Below are 23702 nucleotides of genomic sequence, written 5' to 3'. Positions count from 1 at the left end.
TGCCCCTCTCTCAACCATGTCTCTATGACAGCAATGACATCATAATTCCATATGTTAATTTGTTCCCTCAACTAATCTGCCTTATTCGTGCATTAAAATAAGTACCACCCAAACTTGCCAAACGCCCTTGTGCCTTAACTGGCCTATAATTTCTATGCCTTCCAGATTCACTTGCTCTCTCTTCTAATTTTGGCTGTGCATCTCCCCCTGCTGACCCTTCTCTCAGGATCCCATCCTCCTGCCAAGTTAGTTTAAACCCTCCTCAACAGCACACATAAACCTCCCCACAAGGATGTTGGTCCCATTCCGGTTCAGGTGCAACCCGTCCACCGTGTACAGGTCCCACCGACCCCAGAAATGGTCCCAATGTCCCAGAAATCTAAAGCCCTCCCTCCTGCACCATCTCTCCAGCCACGCATTCATCTGGACTAACCTCCTATTCCTGTACTCACTAGCGTGTGGCACTGAAAGTAATCCAGAGATTTCTACCTTTGAGGTCTTGTTTTTTAATCTGCTTCCTAGCTCCCTAAGTTCTGCTTGCAGGACCTCATCCCTCTTTTTACGTATGTCGATGGTACCAATATGTACCATGATCTCTGTCTGTTTGCCCTCCCCCTTTAGAATGCCCTGCAGCCGTTCAGTGACATCCTTGATCCTGGCATCAGGGAGGCAACATACCTTCTACGGCCGGAGAAACGCCTGTCTGTTCCCCTTACTATCGAGTCTCCTACCACTAATGCGCGTCCCCTCTTTTTCCTCCCCCCACTGTGCAGCTGAGCCACTCACGGTGCCATGAGCGTGGCTGCACTCTCCAGAGGAACCGTCACTCTCACCGTTTTCCAACACAGAGAAATGGTTCTCGGGCGAGATGCACCCTGGGGATTTCCCGATTACCTGCCTGACACCTTTCTTCTGACCCATTCCCTCTTTGTCTGCACATCCGAAAGCTGTGGGTTGACCACGTCTAATAACGTGCTATCCACGAAATTCTCAGCCTCGCGGACGCACCTCAGCGCCTCCAGCTGCTGCTCAAACTCCTAAACTCGGAGCTCAAGTAGCTGGTGGCACTTGCTGCACACGTGGTTGGTCAGAGTGCAAGGAGCGTCTAGGACTTCCCACATGATGCAGGCGGTACATAACACAGGACTGAGCTGCCCTGCTATGTCTCTAGCTGAAAAAAAACCCCCTTACTTTAAGTTATATACAGTACAAAAAGTTAAATTATTTATGTACTTTAAATAAAACCTAGAACTCTTACCTTTCCTTAGCTTAATTTATTTTAAACTGGAAAAAAAACTGGAGAAAAACACTTACCCACTACTCACCAATCAGCTTTCACCTTTGTACAAATGTCACTTTTTGCTGCATCCCCGCACTCACGCTGGTTCTGATCTCTCTGCCACTCTCTCGCGCTGTCTTGTGATGTCACTCTTGTTATTTTCAACAAGAACGGACTGCAGGACACTCTTCCCAGACTGCTTCACCGCGATACTGACTGCAGGACACTCTTCCCAGACTGCTCCACCGTGATGCTGATTGCAGGACACTCTTCCCAGACTGCTTCACCACGCTGCTGACTGCAGGACACCCTTCCCAGACTGCTTCACCACACTGCTGACTGCAGGACACTCTTCCCAGACTGCTTCACCACGTTGCTGACTGCAGGATGCTCTTCCCAGACTGCTTCACCACGATGCTGACTGCAGGACACTCTTCCCAGACTGCTTCACCACGATGCTGACTGCAGGACACTCTTCCCAGACTGCTTCACCACGATGCTGACTGCAGGACACTCTTCCCAGACTGCTTCACCATGTTGCTGACTGCAGGATGCTCTTCCCAGACTGCTTCACCACGATGCTGACTGCAGGACACTCTTCTCAGACTGCTTCACCGCGATACTGACTGCAGGACACTCTTCCCAGACTGCTTCACCACGATGCTGACTGCAGGACACTCTCCCCAGACTGCTTCACCGCGATGCTGACTGCAGGACACTCTTCCTAGACTGCTTCACCACGATGCTGACTGCAGAACACGCTTCCTAGACTGCTTCACCACGATGCTGACTGCAGGATGCTCTTCCCAGACTGCTTCACCGTGACGTTGACTGCAGGATGCTCTTCCCAGACTGCTTCACCGTGATGTTGACTGTAGGACACTCTTCCCAATTGATGGATCAGGAAATGTATGAAGAGTTGGTTTAAAGAGCAACACTGCTGACCTCGTATCACAGATTAGTCAAATCTTCTAGTATCAGAAAGTTTCAAGCCTTATTCCTATAAATGTAAACCTCCAAAAGTTTATGCTTTCATTGAGTTTCTGTAATTGCATCGATGATGTTTGCTGTGAGAACGTTTCCATGTTTTTGGCAGTCAGTCAATATTTACTTTGGCCAAGGCACAAGCCAACAGAAGCAATCATCACCCTGCAATCTATCCTTTATTAGCCCAGCCTGTGCTAAATACTTGCAAGGTCTGTCTTCAACCTTCACATTTTGTCAGCATGTAACCATTGCAAAGATGGCAACTTTATACAGTTGCTCTCTTGGTAACTAACTGAATGCTTTTGTGCGATAACATTAGGCATGTGTTTTCAAAAGAACTGTTTGTACTGTTTAGATTAAGCGTTTGTAAATAAAACAATTTTGGAATGTTCTGTTGGCTATTTATAACATGATGAGCAGGCCACAGGAATTATTGATGCTTTATTTACTGATCTGAAATGTAGTTTCTCTGTCCCTGAGACACCATCTCCTCCGCCAAGTCCTTATGTTTGTAGACAAATCCAGTCTCACAAGCTGCCGATTTCCAAACATGCTGCGTGGGGAATCCCTGAGACAACACCCCACTGCAACACCACCCGCCCCCCCCCCCCCAACTATTGCTATAAACATTACCACACTCCTCCCATTATAAATACTACAACTCCTGTCCCCTTTCCTGTGCATATTGTGAAGGAGAGTGACAGTCAGCCCATTGTGCTTGTGCTGCCTCTCTGAACGAGCTATCCAGCTGGTCTTTTCCTATAATCTTGCAATTTTTTCCTCTTCATTTTGGAAGGAAGCATATGAAGAGACAGTAGAAAATAAAGGGCATGCAGGGGTGGAGGCATCTGGGTGTATATGAACATAAGTCAGTGAAGGTGGCAGGGTAGGTTAAGAGAGCTGTTTGTAAAACATTCAGATACAGAGCCTATAGTTTTGTCCTTTTATTATGTTTGTAATCTTTAGCCTTATCTGCTAGTTTACTCATCGATGTCCCTTCCTGTCGCAGTCTGTTTATAATATCCCATATTAATACCTGTCTCTCTTGCCTTGTCTCTACTCTTTGATTTACCACATCTTCCCAAATTTGATCCTTGGTCCCCACTATTTAGTTAAAAACCCTCTCTACTTCCCTAGTTGCACAGCTTGCTCGAACAGCAGTCCCTGCCTGGTTCAGGTGTAGGTCGTCCCAAAGGTACACTCACAATTTTCCCCAGTACTGGTGCTAGTGCACCATGAACTGGAACCCACGTCTCCCACACCAGTCTTTGAGCCATGCATTCATTTCTGTAATGTCATGTTCCCTAAGCCAATTTGCTTCAGGTAATAATTCAGAGATTATAGCCTTTGAGGTGCTGCCTTTTAATTTAGTGCCTAGTTCCTCATGGTCCCTCTTTCCTTGTCCTGCCTATGTTGTTGGTCCCTACGTGGGCCACAACGGCTGGATCTTCCCCCTCCCACTGTAAGTCCCCCCCCCCCCCCCCCCCCCCCCCCCCCCCCCCCCCCCCCCAGCTCTGAGCAAATGTCCCGATCCCTGCTACCAGTGTCATATTCCATTTAACCCTGCAGGTTAGTCCCTTTCAAATATCTGTCCTTTGAAAAGGTCCCATGGAACCTGATTCCAAAACCCTTTCAGGTCATGTGTTCCGTACCCAACAGTAGCGATTGTTGTAACATAACAAACACACAGGCAACTTGCACACAACCAAGCTCCTGCTATCAGCTACCTGACCTTGATCAGATTATTTGTTTATTGGTGAGTGCTGATGGATAAATATTGGCCAATGCACCAGGGATAATTCCCCTGCTCTTCTTCACGCTGGGAGCTCTTTTGCCCCCAGAGAGGGTGGGCAGGGACTTGCTTTAACATCTCATCTGAGAAACTGCACCACTGATAGTGCAGCGCTCCCTCAGCACTGACCCTGAGTGTCAGCCTGGCTTATTTGTCCAAGTCCCTGAAGTGGGACACAAACCTTCTGATCAGAAAAAGTGTCCCCAAATGGCCCAGGACACTGCCTGGGGACATCTTGAAATGTTCGTAGAGACCTGAGAGGTAGGAGATTTTAAATTGACTTTCTGATTTCAGTTCCTAGCCTAGCTAGCGAGATGTACAGGTTGTAACTGGACTCCTTTCTTAGCTCATCTACTGTAGCTGGTTATCACTCTGAAATCTAATCAATTTTAAAATTTAATCCTTTGAGGAATCCTTTCCAATCTGGAAAAACAGGTTATTAATTTAAAAAGTAAACAGTTGGAAATGCCATGGCTGTGCTGTGAGGAGGTTCTGTAACTAAACATGGTAAGTCATTGTTAACCCATTGAAAAATATTACATGTGTTGCAAGTGTTTTAACATTTTTAGAATAAGCTTTACAAACCTGCAACCGCCACAGGTATTTTCACTTGGGTCTGTCGGGTCCATTACTCTTTTACATCTACCTGAGAGGTTAAACATATCCTCTGGAAGATGGCATCTCCAATGGTGCGGCGCTCTGTACTGCCCCTCCAACAGTGCAGCACTCCCTCCGTTCTGCCATTCTAACAGTGCAGCACTCCCTAACTACTGCCCCTCCAACAGTGCAGCACTCCCTCCGTTCTGCCATTCTAACAGTGCAGCGCTCCCTAACTACAGCCCCTCAATGGTGCGGCGCTCTGTACTGCCCCTCCAACAGTGCAGCACTCCCTCCGTTCTGCCATTCTAACAGTGCAGCACTCCCTAACTACTGCCCCTCCAACAGTGCAGCACTCCCTCCATTCTGCCACTCTAACAGTGCAGCGCTCCCTAACTACAGCCCCTCAACGGTGCGGCGCTCTGTACTGCCCCTCCAACAGTGCAGCACTCCCTCTCCAAAAGTGCAGCTCTCATCCAGCACTGCTCCTCCGATAGTGCAGCACTCCCCCTCTGGTGGGGCATTGCAATTTTTAAAGACAAGCTTCACACACGACAACAGCTCAACCCTTGCAGACAAATGATGCAAACCACAGATCACCAGATATATTGGAGTTAATTCCCCAGCTACTGGAAACATAGGCAGATGTGGCAACCATTGGGTTTGCAAGAATGAAAAGAAACGTTTGGAGGATATTTGTTGAGGTGAGGATGTTACCCAAGACAGTGGAAGAACATATTAATCTTTAACTATGTGCTGTGGGATTTTTAATATGCACCTGACAGATGAATGGAACTTCTACCTTGACATTTAACAAACACAGCCATCCTTTAACACAGCACCTTATTGAATCAACAACCTGAAGTCATGTACACATATTCTGGAACAGGGCTTGGGCCTAAAGCTTTCTGACTCAGGCCGATTGTGTTTAGAGTGAAAAAAAAAATCAAAACTGGCTAAGGTCTGATTCTTCTACACCTCATTTCTTTCCCTGATACATTGTTGACTGTTTCCCTCTCCCACCTTCAACTGAAAAACTTTGCTTCCAATTTTTACCCCTTTCTCTCCTTCCATCTCCACCTCTTCCCTTCCCTTCCTCGACTTCTCTGTCTCCATTTCTGGGGTTAGGTTATCCACCAGTATTCACTGTAAGCTCACTGAATCCCACAGCTACCTCAACGAACTTCCTCAGCCCCCACTTCCTTTAAGGGCTCTATTCCATTCTCCCAGTTTCACCGTCTCTGTTGCATCTGTTGTGATGATGCCATCTTCCCAGAGTTGTCCACCCACTGTGGTTGACCGGGCCCTCCACTACATCTGATCTATTTCCTGCACTCTGTATAGACATCGGTTTTATTCTAATCTCACTCCATCATTGTTTATTTTTAAAAGAAAGACTTGCATTTATCTAGCACCTTGTGGAGTTTTGGTCCCCATTTTTTAGGATGTATGTACTTGCATTGGAGGTGGTATGGTGAAGTTTTACACAACTGGTCTCTGGGATGAGGGGGTTGTCCTATGATAAGAGGCTGAATAAATTGGGCTTATGTTCTCTGGAGTTTAGAAGAATGAGAGGTGATCTCATTGAAGCCTACAAAATTCTGAAGGGGCTTGATAGAATGAATGCTGAGAGATTGTTTCCACTGTCGGGGAATCTAAAACACAGGGGGGCAGTCTCAGGATAAGGGGCCGATCATTTAGGACTGAGCTGAACAGAAGTTGCTTCACTCAGATGATTATGAATCTTTGGAATTCTCCACCCCAGAGGGCTGTGGATGCTCCATCATTGAATACATTTAAGGCTGGGATGGGCAGATTTTTGATCATTCAGGAAATCAAGAGATATGGGGAGTGGGCAGGAAAATGGGGTTGAAGCCCAAGATCAGCCATGATCGTGTTGAATGTGGGGCAGGCTTGATGGGCCCTGTGGTCTACTCCTGCTCCTATTTCTTGTGTCCTTGTATACTTGCCTGTCATGACCTCAAGTCACCCCAAAATGCTTTACAGCCAAAGAAGTACCTTTTGAAGTGGATCACTGTTGTTATGTTGGAGATGTGTTGGCCAATTTTCATACTGCAAGATCCCACAAACAGTAATGATATAATGACCAGTTTATCTTTTTTTATTATTTTTTGAGGCATTAATATCAGCCATGGCTCTGGGCAGGATCCTCCCCCGCACCCCCCCTTTTTTTTAAGTAGTGCCATTGGATCTTTCCTGTCAAACTCAGAGTTGTCTGTTGGCTGTGCCTAGCTGAAGAATGACTGCTGAGACAGTGGCATGTCTGGGCAATAACTGACTTATTGGACATGACAGAACTTTATATAGGTATGCATGACTAGGTGTTAGTCTGTCTAAGCTAGAAGCATTCATGTGGGTGGTACTGGTTCCACCGTCCCATACCCTTTCAACCCTAATACCACATCTACCCACAAGCCTTTGTCCAAATGTTTTTACTTTTATATTTACGTACTACTCCATCTACCCCCCCCGCACAAGTCTCTGACTTCGTAAGTTCAGTCTGTTGGGAGGCTTCACACCTCTCCCTGTTCGTGTTCTTATCAGACTTAGAAGATCAGTAGTCTCTTTGAACTTCTCTTTTTCGACTTGGTTGATCTTTGGTGAGAGTTGCAGTATCTGGTTCTTTTGTCAGTTTGTGACTCGACATCTGGTTCTTCCAAGTATGTGATTGATGATCTTTCATGTTTCGCACTCACCTCAATGCCCTGATTGATGGTCATCTTTGAGGAATGAAAATAATATTGCTCCCATTCCTTCTTATAGTATATCCTGAAGTATGTACTAGACAGGATTGCTGTTAATTGTCATCCCTGTTGACAATTACCTTTTCTCTACCATGGTCTGTTATCTGAATCTAGACTTTGTCTGTTTTTCTCTACTTCTGGCCTTGCAGCCTTTTGTTTGTGAACTCTTTGATAATCCTGGACTGCTATCTCTGGAAATAATTGGTTCGGTAGAACATGAAACTACGGGGAAACCACATGATCAATCTCTTGCTTTCCCTCAAAATTCAGCAGGTCTGGAGGAGCACTAAGGTCAGTGTCTTCCAACGGGGAAGAAGTGGACATTACCTTAAAACCTACCTTTTTGGCCTAACTTCTGGGCAGCTGACCTAATATCTCCTTCTGTGGCTCAGTGTCACATTTTTTGCCTGATCGCTCTCCTATGAAACACCTTGGGGTGTTTTACTGTGTGAAATGTGTTGTATAAATTATTGTTATTTAATACAAATTATTATTGTTAAAACCTACAATAGAAGTTGTTTCAGAAACCTGAAACAGGCCTTACACTGAGCCGCCAGGAAAGATGAATTAAAATGGTATCACTTTGAAATGTGGGCCAGAATTTTACATTCAGCTGAGACATTGGTATGCCTAAACAATAACTGATTTATTGGACATGCCCGACAGACTGGAACATAAAATAACGTGCGGTGATTGTCAGGCGTGTGTCCCGACATCACCGTGTAGTCCGGTGATGTTTCGTTAATTCAAATTTCGATAACTGAAAGGCCTATTAAGGCCATTAGCAACCTCATTGACTGGACATCTACGCTGCCCATCCGACCTAACAGTTGGCGGGCAGGCGAAAAGACCAAGCGGCCTTTACATTTTTTTAGGAAACCTCCATCCACGAGCGAGATGAGGTCTCCTCAAGCTTTTACCAACTGAATTGGAACTTTTTTTGGGAAAATAAAAACATGTCCCATCTCATGTGACACAGTTGCAGGAGAGGACACGTTTCATTAAATTTTTAATGTTTCCAATAATTCGACCTCCCTCAGGTTTCGGAGCTGCCTCAGGGAGATTGAAGCGCTCTTTCATGCACACGTGCGAAAGAGCGCTGGACCCGACTCTCCTTCCTCCCCCCCCCACCACCCCCCCGCCTGCACATGTAGCGCTACAGCTCGCGTATTATGTTTATTATGTTGGGTGGGCCTTAATTGGCCCGCCTGCGTAAAACAGCGGTGCAGAGCAGATCGTGGGTGGGAGTCAGCTCTGCAAACGCCCCCAACAAGCCCACCTAACCCGGGAAAAATCCAGGCCATGTTTTCTGATAAACAGCCTCTATGTCAGCACTCTAACTGCTGGGCCTTTCCAAGGTTTTGATGTCTGCTGGACTGTTGCTTTAAAAACAAGTTGGAGCCCACCTTTGTCAGGTGGCTTCACCTATATTTAAAAATGGCTATTTTGCTTAAAAGACAAGCCTTGACGCTTACAGAAAAGTACATTTCTATAACGAGGGTTTTTGACGCTTGGCCTCCCTTGTGTTAAGATTAAAAAGCAATCTGATTGAGTTGTGTAAAAAGATTAAAGGATTAGATAGGGCAGATTGGGAGAAACTATTTGACTGGCCGGGGGCAGGGAGGTCAAGAACAAGGGGGACAAAAACTCTAAAATTGGAGCCAGCCCATTCAGGGATGATGTCAGGAAGCACCTCTTCACACAAAGGGGGAGCAGAAATCTGGAACTCTCTCCCCGAAAAAACTGATGAGGCTGGGGGTCAATTGAAAATGTCACAACTGAGATTGTTGGATTTTTGTTAGGCAAGGATAATGGTACAAAAGCGGGTAAATAGAGTTAAGATGCAGATCAGCCATGATCTGGTTGAATGTTAGGGTGGGCTCAAGAGGCTGAATGGCCTCCTCCTGTTCCCAGCTTCTGAAGATCAGGAATGATCACCCAGCGCCCTGGATGTTATCCAGCCCTTGTCCAACAGTGCCAAGACAAAGTAACTGCTCATTTTACCCCATTGGCGTTGATGTGATCTTGCTTGGCTGCAACATTTGACAATATTAAAAGAGTCACCACACTTTGTGTGAAATTTGAGTGAAGTATCTCGAGTCAGATGCGATGAGGCATTGTAGGTTTTTGTCACTGAAGAGAGAGCCACGTTGCCGATGCGGTTTTGCACTTACCGGGACTGATGATTCAAAGACATCCTCTTCTCCCGTAGTGTGAATTGTGGTGATTGTTTGAAATTAGGCATTCTTGTATTTGTCCCAGTGAGTGCAAGACGCAAAGCTTTGGCAACACATCTCTTTCCAGTAACATTCAAGTTCTGTACTGCCAAGCGATAGTATTTTGTCTTTTTTATTAATCCTTTCGTGCCAAGTGAAGCCAACAGATTACCCGGTGATGTTTGCAGCCAACCTGTTTTTGACTTGTTTGCCTCATGTTTCATGGGTGAGATTAACGATAAAGGGAGTCTCCCTTACACAGGTTGTGACAGGCCAAGGGATAGATCACAAACAGTTCACTCAGAGGGTGTTTCCTACAGGGAACAGTGAAGGGCTCTGACCTTTGTTTTGTCAACAGACTAACCTCCCTAGGAACAGAACAAAAACAGAAACAGAAATACCTGGAAAAACTCAGCAGGTCTGGCAGCATCGGCGGAGAAGAGCACAGTTGATGTTTCGAGTCCTCAACGTCAACTGTGCTCTTCTCCGCCGATGCTGCCAGACCTGCTGAGTTTTTCCAGGTATTTCTGTTTCTGTTTTTGTTTTGGATTTCCAGCATCTGCAGTTTTTTTGTTTTTATCCCTAGGAACAGCATCATTTTGATGACATTTATCACCCAGAGTAATAACAATTTGGTAAAGCGCAGTAAATTGCTTGGAAGATGCCTTGATGCAAATTAAGTGATCCAATTTTGGTTTAGTCTAATGAATTAGGAGTGATTCATTTACTTCTAAAATGGAGCCAGGTAAATTTGATTCCAGTGGAACTTGCCATTGCTTAGTGAGTAGCACTCATCACTGAGACTGCAGCGCATAAGTTCAAACCACACTCTGGGGACTTGAGGACAAATCTATGCCGCATTATTGGAGGGTCAGTACTGAGGGAGTGCTGCACTGTCAGAGGGTCAGTACTGAGGGAGTGCTGCACTGCCAGAGGGTCAGTACTGAGGGAGCGCTGCACTGCCAGAGGGTCAGTACTGAGGGAGTGCTGCACTGCCAGAAGGTTAGTACTGAGGGTGTACTTCACTGTCTGAGGGTCAGTACAGAGGGAGTGCTGCACTGCCAGAGGGTCAGTACTGAGGGAGTGCTGCACTGCCAGAGGGTTAGTACTAAGGGAGAGCTGCACTGTCGGAGGATCAGTACTGAGGGAGTGCTGCACTGTCAGTGGGTCAGTACTGAGGGAGTGCTGCACTGTCAGAGGGTCAGTACTGAGGGAGTGCTGCACTGTCAGAGGGTCAGTACTGAGGGAGTGCTGCACTGTCAGAGGGTCAGTACTGAGGGAGTGCTGCACTGTCAGAGGGTCAGTTCTGAAGAAGAACTGCACTGTGCTGCACTTGTCCTTCTAGATGGTAGTGGTCATGGACTTGCAAGGTGCTGACTAAAGAGGCTTGGTGAGTTCCTGTAGTGCATCTTGTAGATGGTGCACACTGCGACTAATGTGCGTTAGTGGTGGAGGGAGTGAATGTTTGTGGGTGGGGTGCCAATCAAGTGGGCTGCTTTGTTCTGGATGGTGTGGAGCTCCTGAGTATTGTAGGGGTTGCACTCATCCAGGCAAGTGGAGAATGTGTAGCGTAGTGATTCCCATTCCAAATCATGGATCCAGGATGTGACACTGGTACATTTCCTGTACAGATTTGTGCAGAATCGTGCAGCATGCCTTTGGATCACTTCAGCCTTATTTATACCTGTCACCATGATAGGATCCCACACACAACCTGCGTTCTTCAGGATTAGATGAACAAGTGTTTGGGAAGCTATAACTCTGATATTTTTGTTGCAACCCCAAATATTCCTCCTCAGAAATCTGAGAACCCTGTTTGATTTGGATGTTACCTGCTGAAAGTGGAATCCTCGCTGAAGATTATTTTTAAAATGGAGGCCCAGTTATGGTTGTGTATCTACCTGTTGAAGAATTTGATTACAGAACTTAAAGCTGCTATCCATTAGTGGATCCTTTTTGTTGGTGATACACATGATACAGCATTTTTTGGCATCGAATGCCATCTCCCCTTGGCCCTGCCATTTTTGCAATTCCAGAAGATCATTTTTCAGGGAATTGATATGATTTTGAGTTTTCTCTGAGCCCCCCAAGCAGTTATCTGCAAATAGCCACAGCCTGTTTTTAAAAACTTTTTGGGAAGGTCACTTATGTATCTCATAATCATAGGTCAAATCGCCCCTCCCCTTTCTTTCTACAAACAGAAACCCACTTTACACAAAATGAGCTGTTGGTGTGTCCTTTAACCTTTCCAAGACCCTTCCTATAGCTCAGACCCCTCCTGAAAAGAGCTCAAATCCCCATTAAGCAGCTTCCCGGAATGTTCTGCAACACAGAATATCCTTCAGTATAGTATTTGGTTTTCTGAGTGTGTAACATTGAGAAAGTTCAATTAGTTTTAGCTTCACTCTGCCTATTTTAACGACTCCGATTTTGATCCAGTCTAGACACTGATGTTACTTCAACATGAGCAGAAAATGCTGCCGGTATACAAGCATTTCCAGCATTTTCCATTTTTTATTTCAGGTTTTCAGCCTCTGCCATATTTTGCTTTTGATACTTCCTTAATCTGTTTGGTCAGGAGCCCAGGAGCTTAGTGCCAGTGCTGGACAATGCTTGGGTTTGACGGTGAATGTTCAACATGAAAATTTTTGTCTTTTTTGGTGCTTTTCACTGACTTTGAACTTCAGTCCTATCTTTTCTACTGAGGCAATGGTGCCACCTAGTGACCTGCCATTGAAAAAGCCTCAAGTGTCTAATTGTTTGAACGGATACGATGCCTTCAACCCAGTGTTGTTGAACGGAAAACAAAAACAGAAACAGAAATACCTGGAAAAACTCAGCAGGTCTGGCAGCATCGGTGGAGAAGAGCACAGTTGACGTTTCGAGTCCTCATGACCCTTCAACAGAACTAAGTAAATTTCACCCCTCTCCTATTTTTACTTAGTTCTGTTGAAGGATCATGAGGACTCGAAACGTCAACTGTGTTCTTCTCCGCCAATGCTGCCAGACCTGCTGAGTTTTTCCAGGTATTTCTGTTTTTGTTTTGGATTTCCAACATCTGCAGTTTTTTGCTTTTATCTTTTTGTTGAATGGAAAAGTTTTTACCTCTTTTTGTTCATTTTAGCAAAATATAAGTATGAGCAGGGAATATCGTTTGGTACTCCTGTCTACATCTGGACTATTGGGAAAGTTCAATTAGATTTAAATCCACGCTGCCCCATTCAATTGATGTTTCCTTGGTTAAAAACACAAGATGCTGGAAATGCTCCCCAGGTCTGGCCAGCCACTGTGGAGAGAGAAGCAGAGTTAAAAGGTTGGATTTTGCGATCCCCGATGCGGGGCAAACCCAGGCCTCGCAGCCAAAAGTTGAGACAGGGATACTGTAAATTTAATTTTTCCACCCGATTCCCGCCAGCCGCCATTTCGATCCAGATAGGAGCCATGGCAGATGGCTCCCCACTGCTCGGCAGTTGGTAACCTCATCAAGGCAAGGTGGGTTCCTGAAGCTTGTGCAAAACACGTCAGGTCACTTAGCCTGTGAGCCTTGGGGGAAACCTGTCATGGGTCAAGAACCTTTGGAGAGGTGAGTTTAAATGCTCTTGCCAACTTCAAATGTCATGATTGACGTATGATTTTTTAATGTAGTGGTTGGTCATTGAGCTCTGTCCTTAAACCGTAGCTAACTATTAAGTTGACCGGTATTTAATGGGTCACCTGGACACTGTGCTTTGATTTTTACATTGATTTAAAATCCAGATTTGCGTTGAGTTTTTGAAAAAAACAGAACAGATGCCAGACTTGTTTGATAGAAAGCCTTTGGGAAAAAAAATGAGCAGTTGGGCAAATTCAAAGACTCTTTTGCAATGAGCTCTGGAGCGTCTGCTTATTCACTTGTGCAATGTAATTCCATTATGAATGCATGACTGAGCTTCAAACATCATTAATGGGTTCAACTCAGCAGGGATTGTTTCTAGAACTGTGAACTTTGTTTGATTGACAGTTTTATGAGCAGATAATAGGACTAAAGTGTTTTGAAGAGGTTTTTGGATAGCTTTTTGTTTTGAAGATTTGTGTGCACTTTGGAGGAGAGACATTTTTTCAAGGGGAGTTTTAATAGCTGTCTGTTTGAACCTTGATAGGGCTCCTGTGTCTTGACTTTCCACCCATCAACCTCCACATTCAAAGGATCATCCTCCGCCATTTCCGCCACCTCCAGTATGATGCCACCTTCAAACACATCTTCTCTTCCCCTCCCCTGTCAGCATTCTGAAGGGACTCCACTCTTCCACTCTTCTATCACCCCCAACACCTTGACCCTTTCCCACGGTACCTTCCTATCCAATCACAGGAGTTGGAACACCTATCCTTTTACCTCAACTCTCCTCACTGTCAAAGGCCCCAAAGACTCCTTCCAGGTGAAACAGCGATTTAGTTCCTACTCTTTCAATTTAGCCCACTGTATTCACAGACTGGATGACCATTTTGCAGAACACTTCCATTCAGTCCACAAACATGACCCAAACCTTCTCGTTGCTTACCATTTCAGTTCACCACCTTCTTCACACACTCACATCTCTGCCCTCGACCTGCTGCAATGTTCCAGTGAAGCCCAACGCAAACTGGAGGAATAGCACCTCACCTTCCCATTAGGCACTTTACAGTCTCCTGGACTCAACATTGAGTTCAACAGCTTCAGACCATGAACTTTGTCCTCCATTTTGTTTTTTTTTGTTAAAAACCCACCTGTATCTTGTTTTCATGTTTTTGCTTACCAACAGAGCAGTTCATTATTCTGCCATTAACACTTAGGTTGGACCAATGCTTTTTTTCTTTACTATAACCATTACCTTTCCCTTTGCCTTTTGGTTCATGACATCTTTGTTATTTAATCTCTCCCACTCTTTAACATATTCCAGACCTCCCTCACCGCCTATCAACAGTATAAAACCCATCGCATTTCTACCTTGCTGCAGTTCTGAAGGAGAGACATATTCAACTCGAAACTTTAACTGTTTCCCTCTCCACAATGCTGAAAAGCCAGCTGAGTTTACCCAGCACGTTCTGTTTTTATTTGTAGTCTCACCAAAACATTCACCTCATGCCACCTTTCTTGTGGCGCAGTGTGCAGCATCCCTGCCTCTAAGTCAGAAGTGATTCCCACTTCAGGACTTGTTGGCCAAGGAAGGTGTGTTCATAGTGTGGCAAAACAGATTGAGTATCAACCTGTAAATCCTTCCAACGCACCTGAGGCAGGTGGTATGAGTGGGGGAGATTCATGGTCAGCCATGTGATGGAAAGGACCTGGAAGCCTTCACCATCACGGTCCATAGCTCCAGACTACAGCTGGTAAAAGTGCACGTTGCCACAGCAACCTGAACTCCCTTAGTGAACTGTAACACACCATAGCCTTCACTCTGTGTTATGTAGGCTGGGACAAACTGAGTCAATCACAGAGAGAGAATTTTCTGCATGTCTCACCTGTGCTGTAATCTCGCCATGTGGATCACCCTTTGAGACCTCTGCTCTCCTCCAATTCTCCCTCCACCATTAGAGGCTGTGTCTTCAACTGATGAGGCCTGAACTCTCTCCCTCTCCTCAAAACCTACCTCCACCTGCCCTAATATCTCCTTTTGTGGCTCAGTGTCAAATTGTTTGGTAACACTCCTGTGAAGTGCCTTAAGATGTTTTATCACATGAAGGGTGCTAGATAAATGCAAGTTGTTCTAGAAGCCATCTGTATTTTTGGGACAGATATCAGACAGCTTCCACAGAGATCTGTTACCCAGATAACTGCTTGGATGATGTGAGTTTAAAATTAACATGCAAGGCTTTTCCTCAATATTTTTGATACGATATTCATGGAATTTTGAAATGAACAATCCTTAGTCACTTCATCTCATGCATTGGAAATTAGAAAATGTAGACTTTCTATTTACTAACTAGTCACTGTCATCTGTCTGTGGGAGCTTGCTGTGTACTGATCTGCTGGCACATGGGCAGAGGAGAGGAAACGCTGGGTGTCTGCCACCTATAGAAAAGAACCCAGCGTCTGCAATCTGTCTGTCTGTCTGTCTGCTTGTAGCTGCTCTTAACAGGAGATCTGCTGTCATGGTATTTCATGCTTGTCTGCCTTGCATCATCCTCACACACCTAGGGTAGCTTATCTCCAACCACTCTGTGGAGTTTGTCATCCAACTACACCTAGGTGAGCCCCTCTTTCTGCTGCCCTTCACTTTGCCCTCTAGAGGAGACCTCTGTGTCTTTACAGCTCTGATCAAATGGCCAAAACACTGATACTTTCTTTTCAGTATGACACTTTTTACAGCTCTTTTTTGCTTTTGCCTTTAATCACTGTCAAACGCAGCAAGGCAATTTAGGTACAGCAAACTCCCACAAGTTGCCAAAGAGATAATGGTCCAGATAATCTGCTTTGGATGTGTTGGCCAGGTCACCAGGAGAGCATCCTTGCCCTTTGAATTGTCTCATGTGAACACTCGCACCCACATGAATAGGCAAATCCACCTGACAACACGTAAAACAATGCAGCACTCCCTCAGTGCTACTTTCAAATGCCAGCCTAGATCCTATACTGTGGTCCCTAGAGTGGGAGGAAAGCAGGGGAGAAGATGAATTTGGGGAATACATCTTGACGAGAGAGACTGTACAACAGGGATGATAATGATTAATGATTGTGTCCAGTCCTGGGCACCATAATCTGGGAAAAGATGTGATGGCTTTCAGGAGGCACAGAAAAGACTTATAAGAATAGCGCCAGGGATGAGGGACTTCAGTTATGTGGATAGATTGAAGAAACTGGGGTTGTTCTCCTTAGATAGAGAAGGTTGAGAGGAGTTTTGATAGAGGTGTTCAAAATCATCAGGGATCTAGACAGAGCATTTAGGGAGAAACAGCTCCCATTAGCAGAAGGGTTGAGATCCAGAGGACACTGGTGTAAAGAGTTTGGCATTAGAACCCAAAGGCATCATGGGGAGAAGTTTTTTCTTGTAGTGACTGGTTGGGACCTGGAATGCGCTGCCTGAGAGTGTGGTGGATGCAGATTCAGTCATGACTTTCAAAAGGGAATTGGATCAGCACCTGAAGGAAAAAGAATCCCAAGGCAATGGGGAAAGGGTGGAGGGGAGTAAGCCTAGCTAAATTGTTCTGGCAGAGAGCTAGCACTGGCTCGGTGGGCTGAATGGTTACAGTACAGTAATCATGATTCAACGTTTTAGGTTAATTTCGGCCATTGTGCAATGCTGACATCACTTCAGCATGGCGTCAATAAGGATGTTGCTTCGGTGGAATAGCAAGTGATGCATAGGGACATATAATTAGGGTTGTTAGGAAGCAAAATTATAAGGTTAGTAGAGCTAAAGCAATCCTTGTGTAATGGTTACTTTTAGCTCTATTGGTCAGTTTAGTCATCTAAACCAAAAGTTGAATGCTGCCGATGCAATGATGTCACACACACTGTTTTGCTGGCACTCATGCAAGTACTCGACTGTAAACACATACAGTCCTTAAACTCTAACACTATCTCTTCCCACTCTGCCTCTGTACAGAGCTGGCATTCAGCTTTCTAATAAGTTGTTAATCTTTCCCAGCTACATTGTTTCAGAAACAGAAAAGGGCAAGCCTTGTGTTTACATGCTGCATCTGTCAGAACAATAATTCTAACACTTAATTCATGTGTAGTTAAATTTGAAGCGTGCATGTTGAAGGAAGTGGGATGAGTCCAGTTAAATGACAGCATTGAACAAAATGAGTCATTCTTTTCCCAAGAAATGGGAAGCTAAAGTTGTTTCTGATCAGATTCTGACAGGTTGCTTCCAAATTATTTAAGAAATTTACAATAACAAACTAATTTAATTTCCATTGTTTCATGGCATAATCAGCTTTGACTCTTATGTATTCTCATTTTTGTTTTCGAATCCCTTCATGATTCTGCTTCCCCTCCCCTCCCATCTTTGTGATCTCCTCCAGTCCTACAACATTCCGAGTTCTCTGCCTCTCTAAATTCTGGCCTCTTGCTTGTCCCCTATTTTAATCACTCCACTATTGGCGGCCGTGCCTTCATCTGCCTGGGCCCCAAGGTCTGGAATTTCCTCCCTACACTTCTCCGCCTCTTTACCGTGCTCTCTACCTGCATTGATTTATCCTTGTTAGGCAAGCGAATTAAGGGTTACACAACCAAAACACATTGTGAGCTCCACACTTTGGAAAGGGTGTCAAGGGCTTTGAGAGAGCGTAGAGGAGATTTAATAAAATGATGCCAGGGATGAGGGACTTCACTAAGATGGACTAGAGAAAGCGAGGTTGTTCTTCTTAGACCAGAAGTTCACTAGAGGTGTTTAAAATCATGAAGAGCCTTGATAGAGTAAATGAGGAGGTGTTGTATTCAGTGGAAGAAGGGATCAGTAACTAGAGGACACAGATTTAAGATCATTGATGAAAAATCAGTAGTCCAATGAAGAAAAATAATGTTCATGCAGCAAGCTGTTGTGATCTAGTACTGGCTGACAGGCTGGTGGAAACAGATTGCAGCTTTCAAAAGGGAATTGGATAAATACTTGAAGGGGAAAAGATCTGCTGGGCAATGGGGTAAGAACATGGAGAGCGGCGCTAATTCAATGCCTCTTTCATAGAGTCAACATTGTCCCAGTGAGCTGAATGGCCTCCTTCTGAAACATTCTGTGATGAAGGTTATAAAGATGAAGCATTCTTTCCAATGTTTTGATGAGGCGAGGTTGTGGTGGGTGATGGGAGCTTCATGTTGGAATTTTGTTCTTCACGAAACACTCATCCCACCCCCCCCAAAATTAATTCTGAAAGGATTTATGTGTAAGGTGATGGAATAAAGTCTTAGGCATTCAAACCTTATGTTGTGTTTCTCTTTCAGGTGCTTTTATTTTTTGCTGGACTCCAGGGTTGATTGTGGTCCTTCTGGATGGCATTCGTTGTACCAGCTGTAATGTGCTGACCGTAAAGATATGGGTCCTTCTGCTGGCTTTGACCAATTCTCTGATGAATCCGATCATTTACTCCTACAAGGATCCTGAAATGTGGCACGTTATAAAGCAAATGCTCTTTCTCGGCTGTGGGGACAAGGTCGAAATGGATCAGGTTACTTTGAAGTCCACCTCAAACCGGCACAGTGTCGTCTCTGAACATACCGACTTGGGCGCTGATCGCCATCAACTTCAAAGCGGACCCTGACAAAGCAATTCAAGGCAATCTGCTCAAGATTGTCGCAGAGCCTCTAGTGCTGTGGAGACCATCTGCAAGTTTCTCGATTCACATAAAGGACAAATACAATTTCACAAGACACTTACTGAACCTGCTGTGATGGCGTTTTGCAATCACAGTTGAAATTTTGTGTTGGGGTGGGGGATTGTTCATGTTGCTGAATAGTATCAGGAAGCAGTTTTGTTTCTTTAGAAGTGAGCACACTTTTTTCTTCAAAAAGGACTTCTTAGTTTTAAGTGTTGTGTTGAACATTTCTCAGCAAATGTGTGGTACACTCAGTCAACATTATGACTCAAAGAAGATAGTTGTGACCTCTATGACTAGCTTTGGTCAGGTGCACTGTTGTACAGAAGCTACATTTTGCTCAACTTGACCTAGGTATGGTCTATAAAATGTCACACCGTCACACTGAGAAACACATTTGAAAGTAATCCTGTGCATCCCTCTCCAACATAAATGAAAGCTATAGGTGGCACTCAAATCAAGGGAGGTTATAAGGGAGGTTGGCATTATCACTGAGTACCATACAGAACCCCTTTCTGGTTCATGATCTTGCATTGCTGAAGACCATTGGGAGTACCATCGCCACATGGACTGTATTGGTTCAAGAGAAGGCCCACCATCATCTCAAGGGGCAACAGGGGATTGACAATGAATGTAACCTTGCCAAAGATGCCCACATCTGAGAGCATATTTTTTAAAATGGTTACCACCTCTGAGACTCTGTGCAAAATTGTGGCTTCCAAGCAACAAAAGAGGCCGCAAATATTGAGTGTAAATATTTATAGGATGTCCAACTATATCAAGTCACTTCACCTCATGACTTAAAAGGCATGTAACCTGCTTTATGTGTAAAACTAAAAATCACAGGCTTGGGTTTTTTTTATATATTGGTTATGGCAATTTCTACGTAATTAATATTTTTGTGCATACAATATTAATTGTTGAGTTTTAATCTTTTTGCAGTAAGTTCAGGTTAGTGTATGCATCCATCCAAAGTATTTTGAAGGTTGTTTTTCACTCTATCAACAACAAGTCTACTTTATACGAAAAAAATACATAATTCTGTCGCCAAAATAAATACATGTTTGGAATTGACTCATAAAAATTTTCCCAGAAGACTGAAGGGAATGATAACATAGTGCCAATGTTACTGGATAGTAATCCAGAATCCTGGAATAATGAGTTCAGATCCTATCACAGTAGCTGGTGGAATCTAAATTCGATTAATTAGTTGATAAATCAGAATTAAAAAGCTAGGCTCAGTAATGATGACCATGAAGCTACTGGATTGTGGTGTAAACCCAACTGGTTAACTAATGACCTTCAAGGAATGAAATCTGTCATTCCTATTGGCTCTGGCCTACATGTGATTCCAGTACCATAGCAATGTGGTTGACTGTGGCTTGGCTGAGTGAAACAGTTAACTGTATGAGATTGCTATGGACAAGTTAAATAAGAATAAAACCAGTTTGAAATTTCACAATTAGCCTCCTTTGCTCCAGAATCTCCTCATCCTCATCAACTATAGTTATCCATTCCTGGCACCACCCAGGTAAATATATGCCCTAAGATTTAAATATGCTTTCTGGGATGGGGGAGACTAAAATTACAATTGTGGCAACAACCAGGTTAACTGGACACATTTGCCACTTTTTTTGCCCCTTGCTATTGAACCATTACATGCTGAAGTCAGTCACTCATGATTCTTCAACTAAAGTTTGCATTTTCCCAATTTATAAATGCGTCATTCTGAATTTGTCTAAAATAATTTTTCTTTTTGTCGATTTCAAATCCATGCTCTTTCTAAAATTGCAGGTCATTCCATTCCCAGGAGTGTTCACCTTCATTCAGTATTTCAAAAGAGTGGAGCAGAGGTAAAAAGCAAGTTCAAAAAATGGATGCTCTTTCTTGGAATGTCTAAACACTCAAGAGAGAATTTCCCCTCAATGCCACCCCCCCCCCCCCCCACTTTAGGGGAGGGTTATGCGGGGCTGGGTGTGGACCTGATCAGCGCCCCAGATTGGATCCATGCTGCCATTTTACATGGGCGGGCCAATTAAGGCCTGCCCAGTGTGACGTACGCCCAGAGGCGCTGAACGCTCCCAGTGTGGGCAGCAGAGGGGGTTCCCTGAGTTGGGGACAGTGTCGCATGAGCTGGGACATGTCAATGAATTTTTTTTTAAAATTTTATTCAATTTTTAAACAATTCTTGAAACCTCATCCCAACCTTAAGGTTGGACGGGCAGCTCAGTTTATTAGTTTAATTACCTTTTAACAGGCCTTAATAGGCCTTTGACTTTGCAAGTCGGCTGTGTATCCGCCGAGCTGAAAATCTAACTAATGTGCAGTGACGTCAGGACACACGCCTGACATTAACCAATGTCATTTTATGCCTCAGCAAGCAGGCCCTGCCCCTGCTCGCTGAGCCAAAAATTCTGGCCTAACAGTAATTAAATTTTTTGTAATTCAGCTGGTTGCAGTTCGACAGGCATCCGGGTTTTTTTTTATACTTTGCACCATCCTGTAACTTTCAGTTCCGGCTTTCTTTGAAAGCTTCCACAGTTTTGTCCTGAACATTTTCAATGCACAGGGTCATTTCTATTGTAAATATATGAACTGGAATGCATCTTGTTTTCCATGAGAAAAGGTTTGTCAACCAGCAAGCAGGGCGCCATGCCATCAAATTTCAAATAAAATAAAATGTTTTTACGCATCTTTATATCTCCTTTGCCAATTATCCTCAAAATAACAAGGGATTGACAGCAAGTGTAACCTTGCCAAAGATGCCATTGACCATTTCACAATCTTTGGTTTGTTCTCCAGGAAGGCTGCGATACAGTGGCAATCGAACCTAACACAAACTGGCCTTGCACATGCCCATGACTATTTGTCCTTGGCATCGGAGCCCCTAGAGGGAGTTCCTTGCGCACTAAAAATAAGGATGAATTGTTTTAAAATAACCGCCATGATCCTGGGACTGATATCATGGTATGTTGCCTGCCCGGTGCCAGGGTGAGGGACATCTCTGACCGGCTTGGAAGGATATTGGAGAGGGAGGGGGAGGATCCAGTTGTTGTGGTCCACGTCGGGATAAATAACATAGGTAAGACTAGGAAAGAGGACCTGTTTGGGGATTATCAGGAACTAGGAACTAAATTGAAGAGCAGGTCCTCAAAGGTTATAATCTCCGGATTACTACCCGAGCCATGTGCAAATTGGCATAGGGACGCGAGAATAAGGGAAGTAAACATGTGGCTAAAGGAGTGGTGTGGGAAAGAGGGGTTCCATTTCGTGGGGCACTGGCATCAGTATTAGAACAGGAGGGATCTGTACCGTTGGGACGGTCTCCACGTGAACCGATCTGGGACCAATGTTCTCGCGAAAAGGGTAAAAAGGGGGGTCAACAGGACTTCAAACTAGAAAGTAGGGTGGGGGGGAGGGAAGGGTAAAACTCCAAGAAGTATGACTAATGGGAAACAAAGCAGCAGGTTAGCATGTGGGGGGGTGTGGATTCAACTTCATGGAAAATAATGAAAACACTGAGAAGAAAGGAGACCCCAGGAGAGGCTATTAAAATCTCCAGAACACAAAATAGGACAGAGTGTTTGGAAAGAGCTAGGAATCTAACTTCAAGCACATCAGATAAAGGGATGACAATGAGAAAGCGGATGGGAAATACAGGACTGAAGGTGTTGTATCTGAATGTACGCAGTGTATGAAATAAGGTAAATGAGCTTGTGGCACAGATTGAAATTGGCAGGTATGATGTGGTGGGCATCACGGAGACATGGCTGCAAGGGGATCAGGACTGGGAGCTAAATATCCAAGGATATACATCCTATCGAAAAGATAGGCAGGTTGGCAGAGGGGGTGGGGTTGCTTTGTTAGTAAGAAATGAAACTAAATCGATAGCAAGAAATGACGTAGGGTCAGATGATGTAGAATCTGTGTGGGTAGAGTTGAGGAACCGCAAAGGTAAAAAAACCATAACGGGAGTTATGTACAGACCTCCAAACAGTAGTCAGGATGTGGGGCACAAGATACACCAGGAGATAGAAAAGGTGTGTAAGAAAGGCAAGGTTACAGTGATCATGGGGGATTTCAATAGGCAGGTAGACTGGGAAAATCAGGTTGGTAGTGGATCCCAAGAAAAGGAATTTGTGGAATGTCTACGAGATGGCTTTTTGGAGCAGCTTGTGGTGGAGCCACTAGGGAACAGGCAATTCTAGATTTAGTGATGTGTAATGAGGCAGATTTGATAAGGGAGCTTAAGGTGAAGGAACCCTTAGGAGGAAGTGACGATAATATGATAGAATTTACCCTGCAATTTGAGAGGAAAAAACTGGAATCAGATGTAACGGTATTACAGTTGAATAAAGGCAACTACAGAGGCATGAGGGAGGAGCTGGCCAGAATTGACTGGGAGATGAGCCTAGCAGGAAAGACAGTGAAACAGCAATGGCAGGAGTTTCTGGGAGTAATTTGGGAGACACAGCAAAAATTCATCCCTAGGAAGAAGAAGCATACTAAAGGGAGGACGAGGCAACCATGGCTGACAAGGGAAGTCAGGGACAGCATAAAAGCTAAAGAGAAAGCATCCAATGCAGCAAAGAGCAGTGAGAAACCAGGGGATTGGGAAGCCTACAAAGACCAACACAAGACAACTAAAAAAGAAATAAGGAGGGAGAAGATTAAATATGAGGGTAAACTAGCCAGTAATATAAAAGAAGATTGCAAGATCACTGGAGTCAGGGAGGGTCCCAGAGGACTGGAAAATCGCTAATGTAACCCCCCTGTTTAAGAAGGGAGTGAAGCAA

The 23702-nt window shown here is 44.5% G+C and overlaps 1 protein-coding gene across 3 annotated transcripts in view; it reads left to right on the top strand.

The window, feature by feature from the left end:
* Window positions 1-20365, top strand: part of LOC121288803 (lysophosphatidic acid receptor 3-like) — an 88422-nt gene extending 68057 nt beyond the window's left edge. For all 3 annotated transcript variants that reach the window (XM_041207534.1, XM_041207536.1, XM_041207535.1), the window contains exon 4: window positions 18536-20365. In XM_041207534.1, the coding sequence (XP_041063468.1) occupies window positions 18536-18852 (317 nt within the window). In that variant the 3' untranslated portion in view covers window positions 18853-20365. The remainder of the gene's footprint in view (window positions 1-18535) is intronic.
* The last annotated feature ends 3337 nt before the right edge of the window (window positions 20366-23702 follow it).

This window comes from Carcharodon carcharias, chromosome 16 (genome assembly GCF_017639515.1).
Source record: "Carcharodon carcharias isolate sCarCar2 chromosome 16, sCarCar2.pri, whole genome shotgun sequence".
Taxonomy (NCBI): domain Eukaryota; kingdom Metazoa; phylum Chordata; class Chondrichthyes; order Lamniformes; family Lamnidae; genus Carcharodon; species Carcharodon carcharias.
The sequence above is the reverse complement of the archived record's forward strand: the minus strand, read 5'-3'. Positions and strand labels throughout refer to the sequence as shown.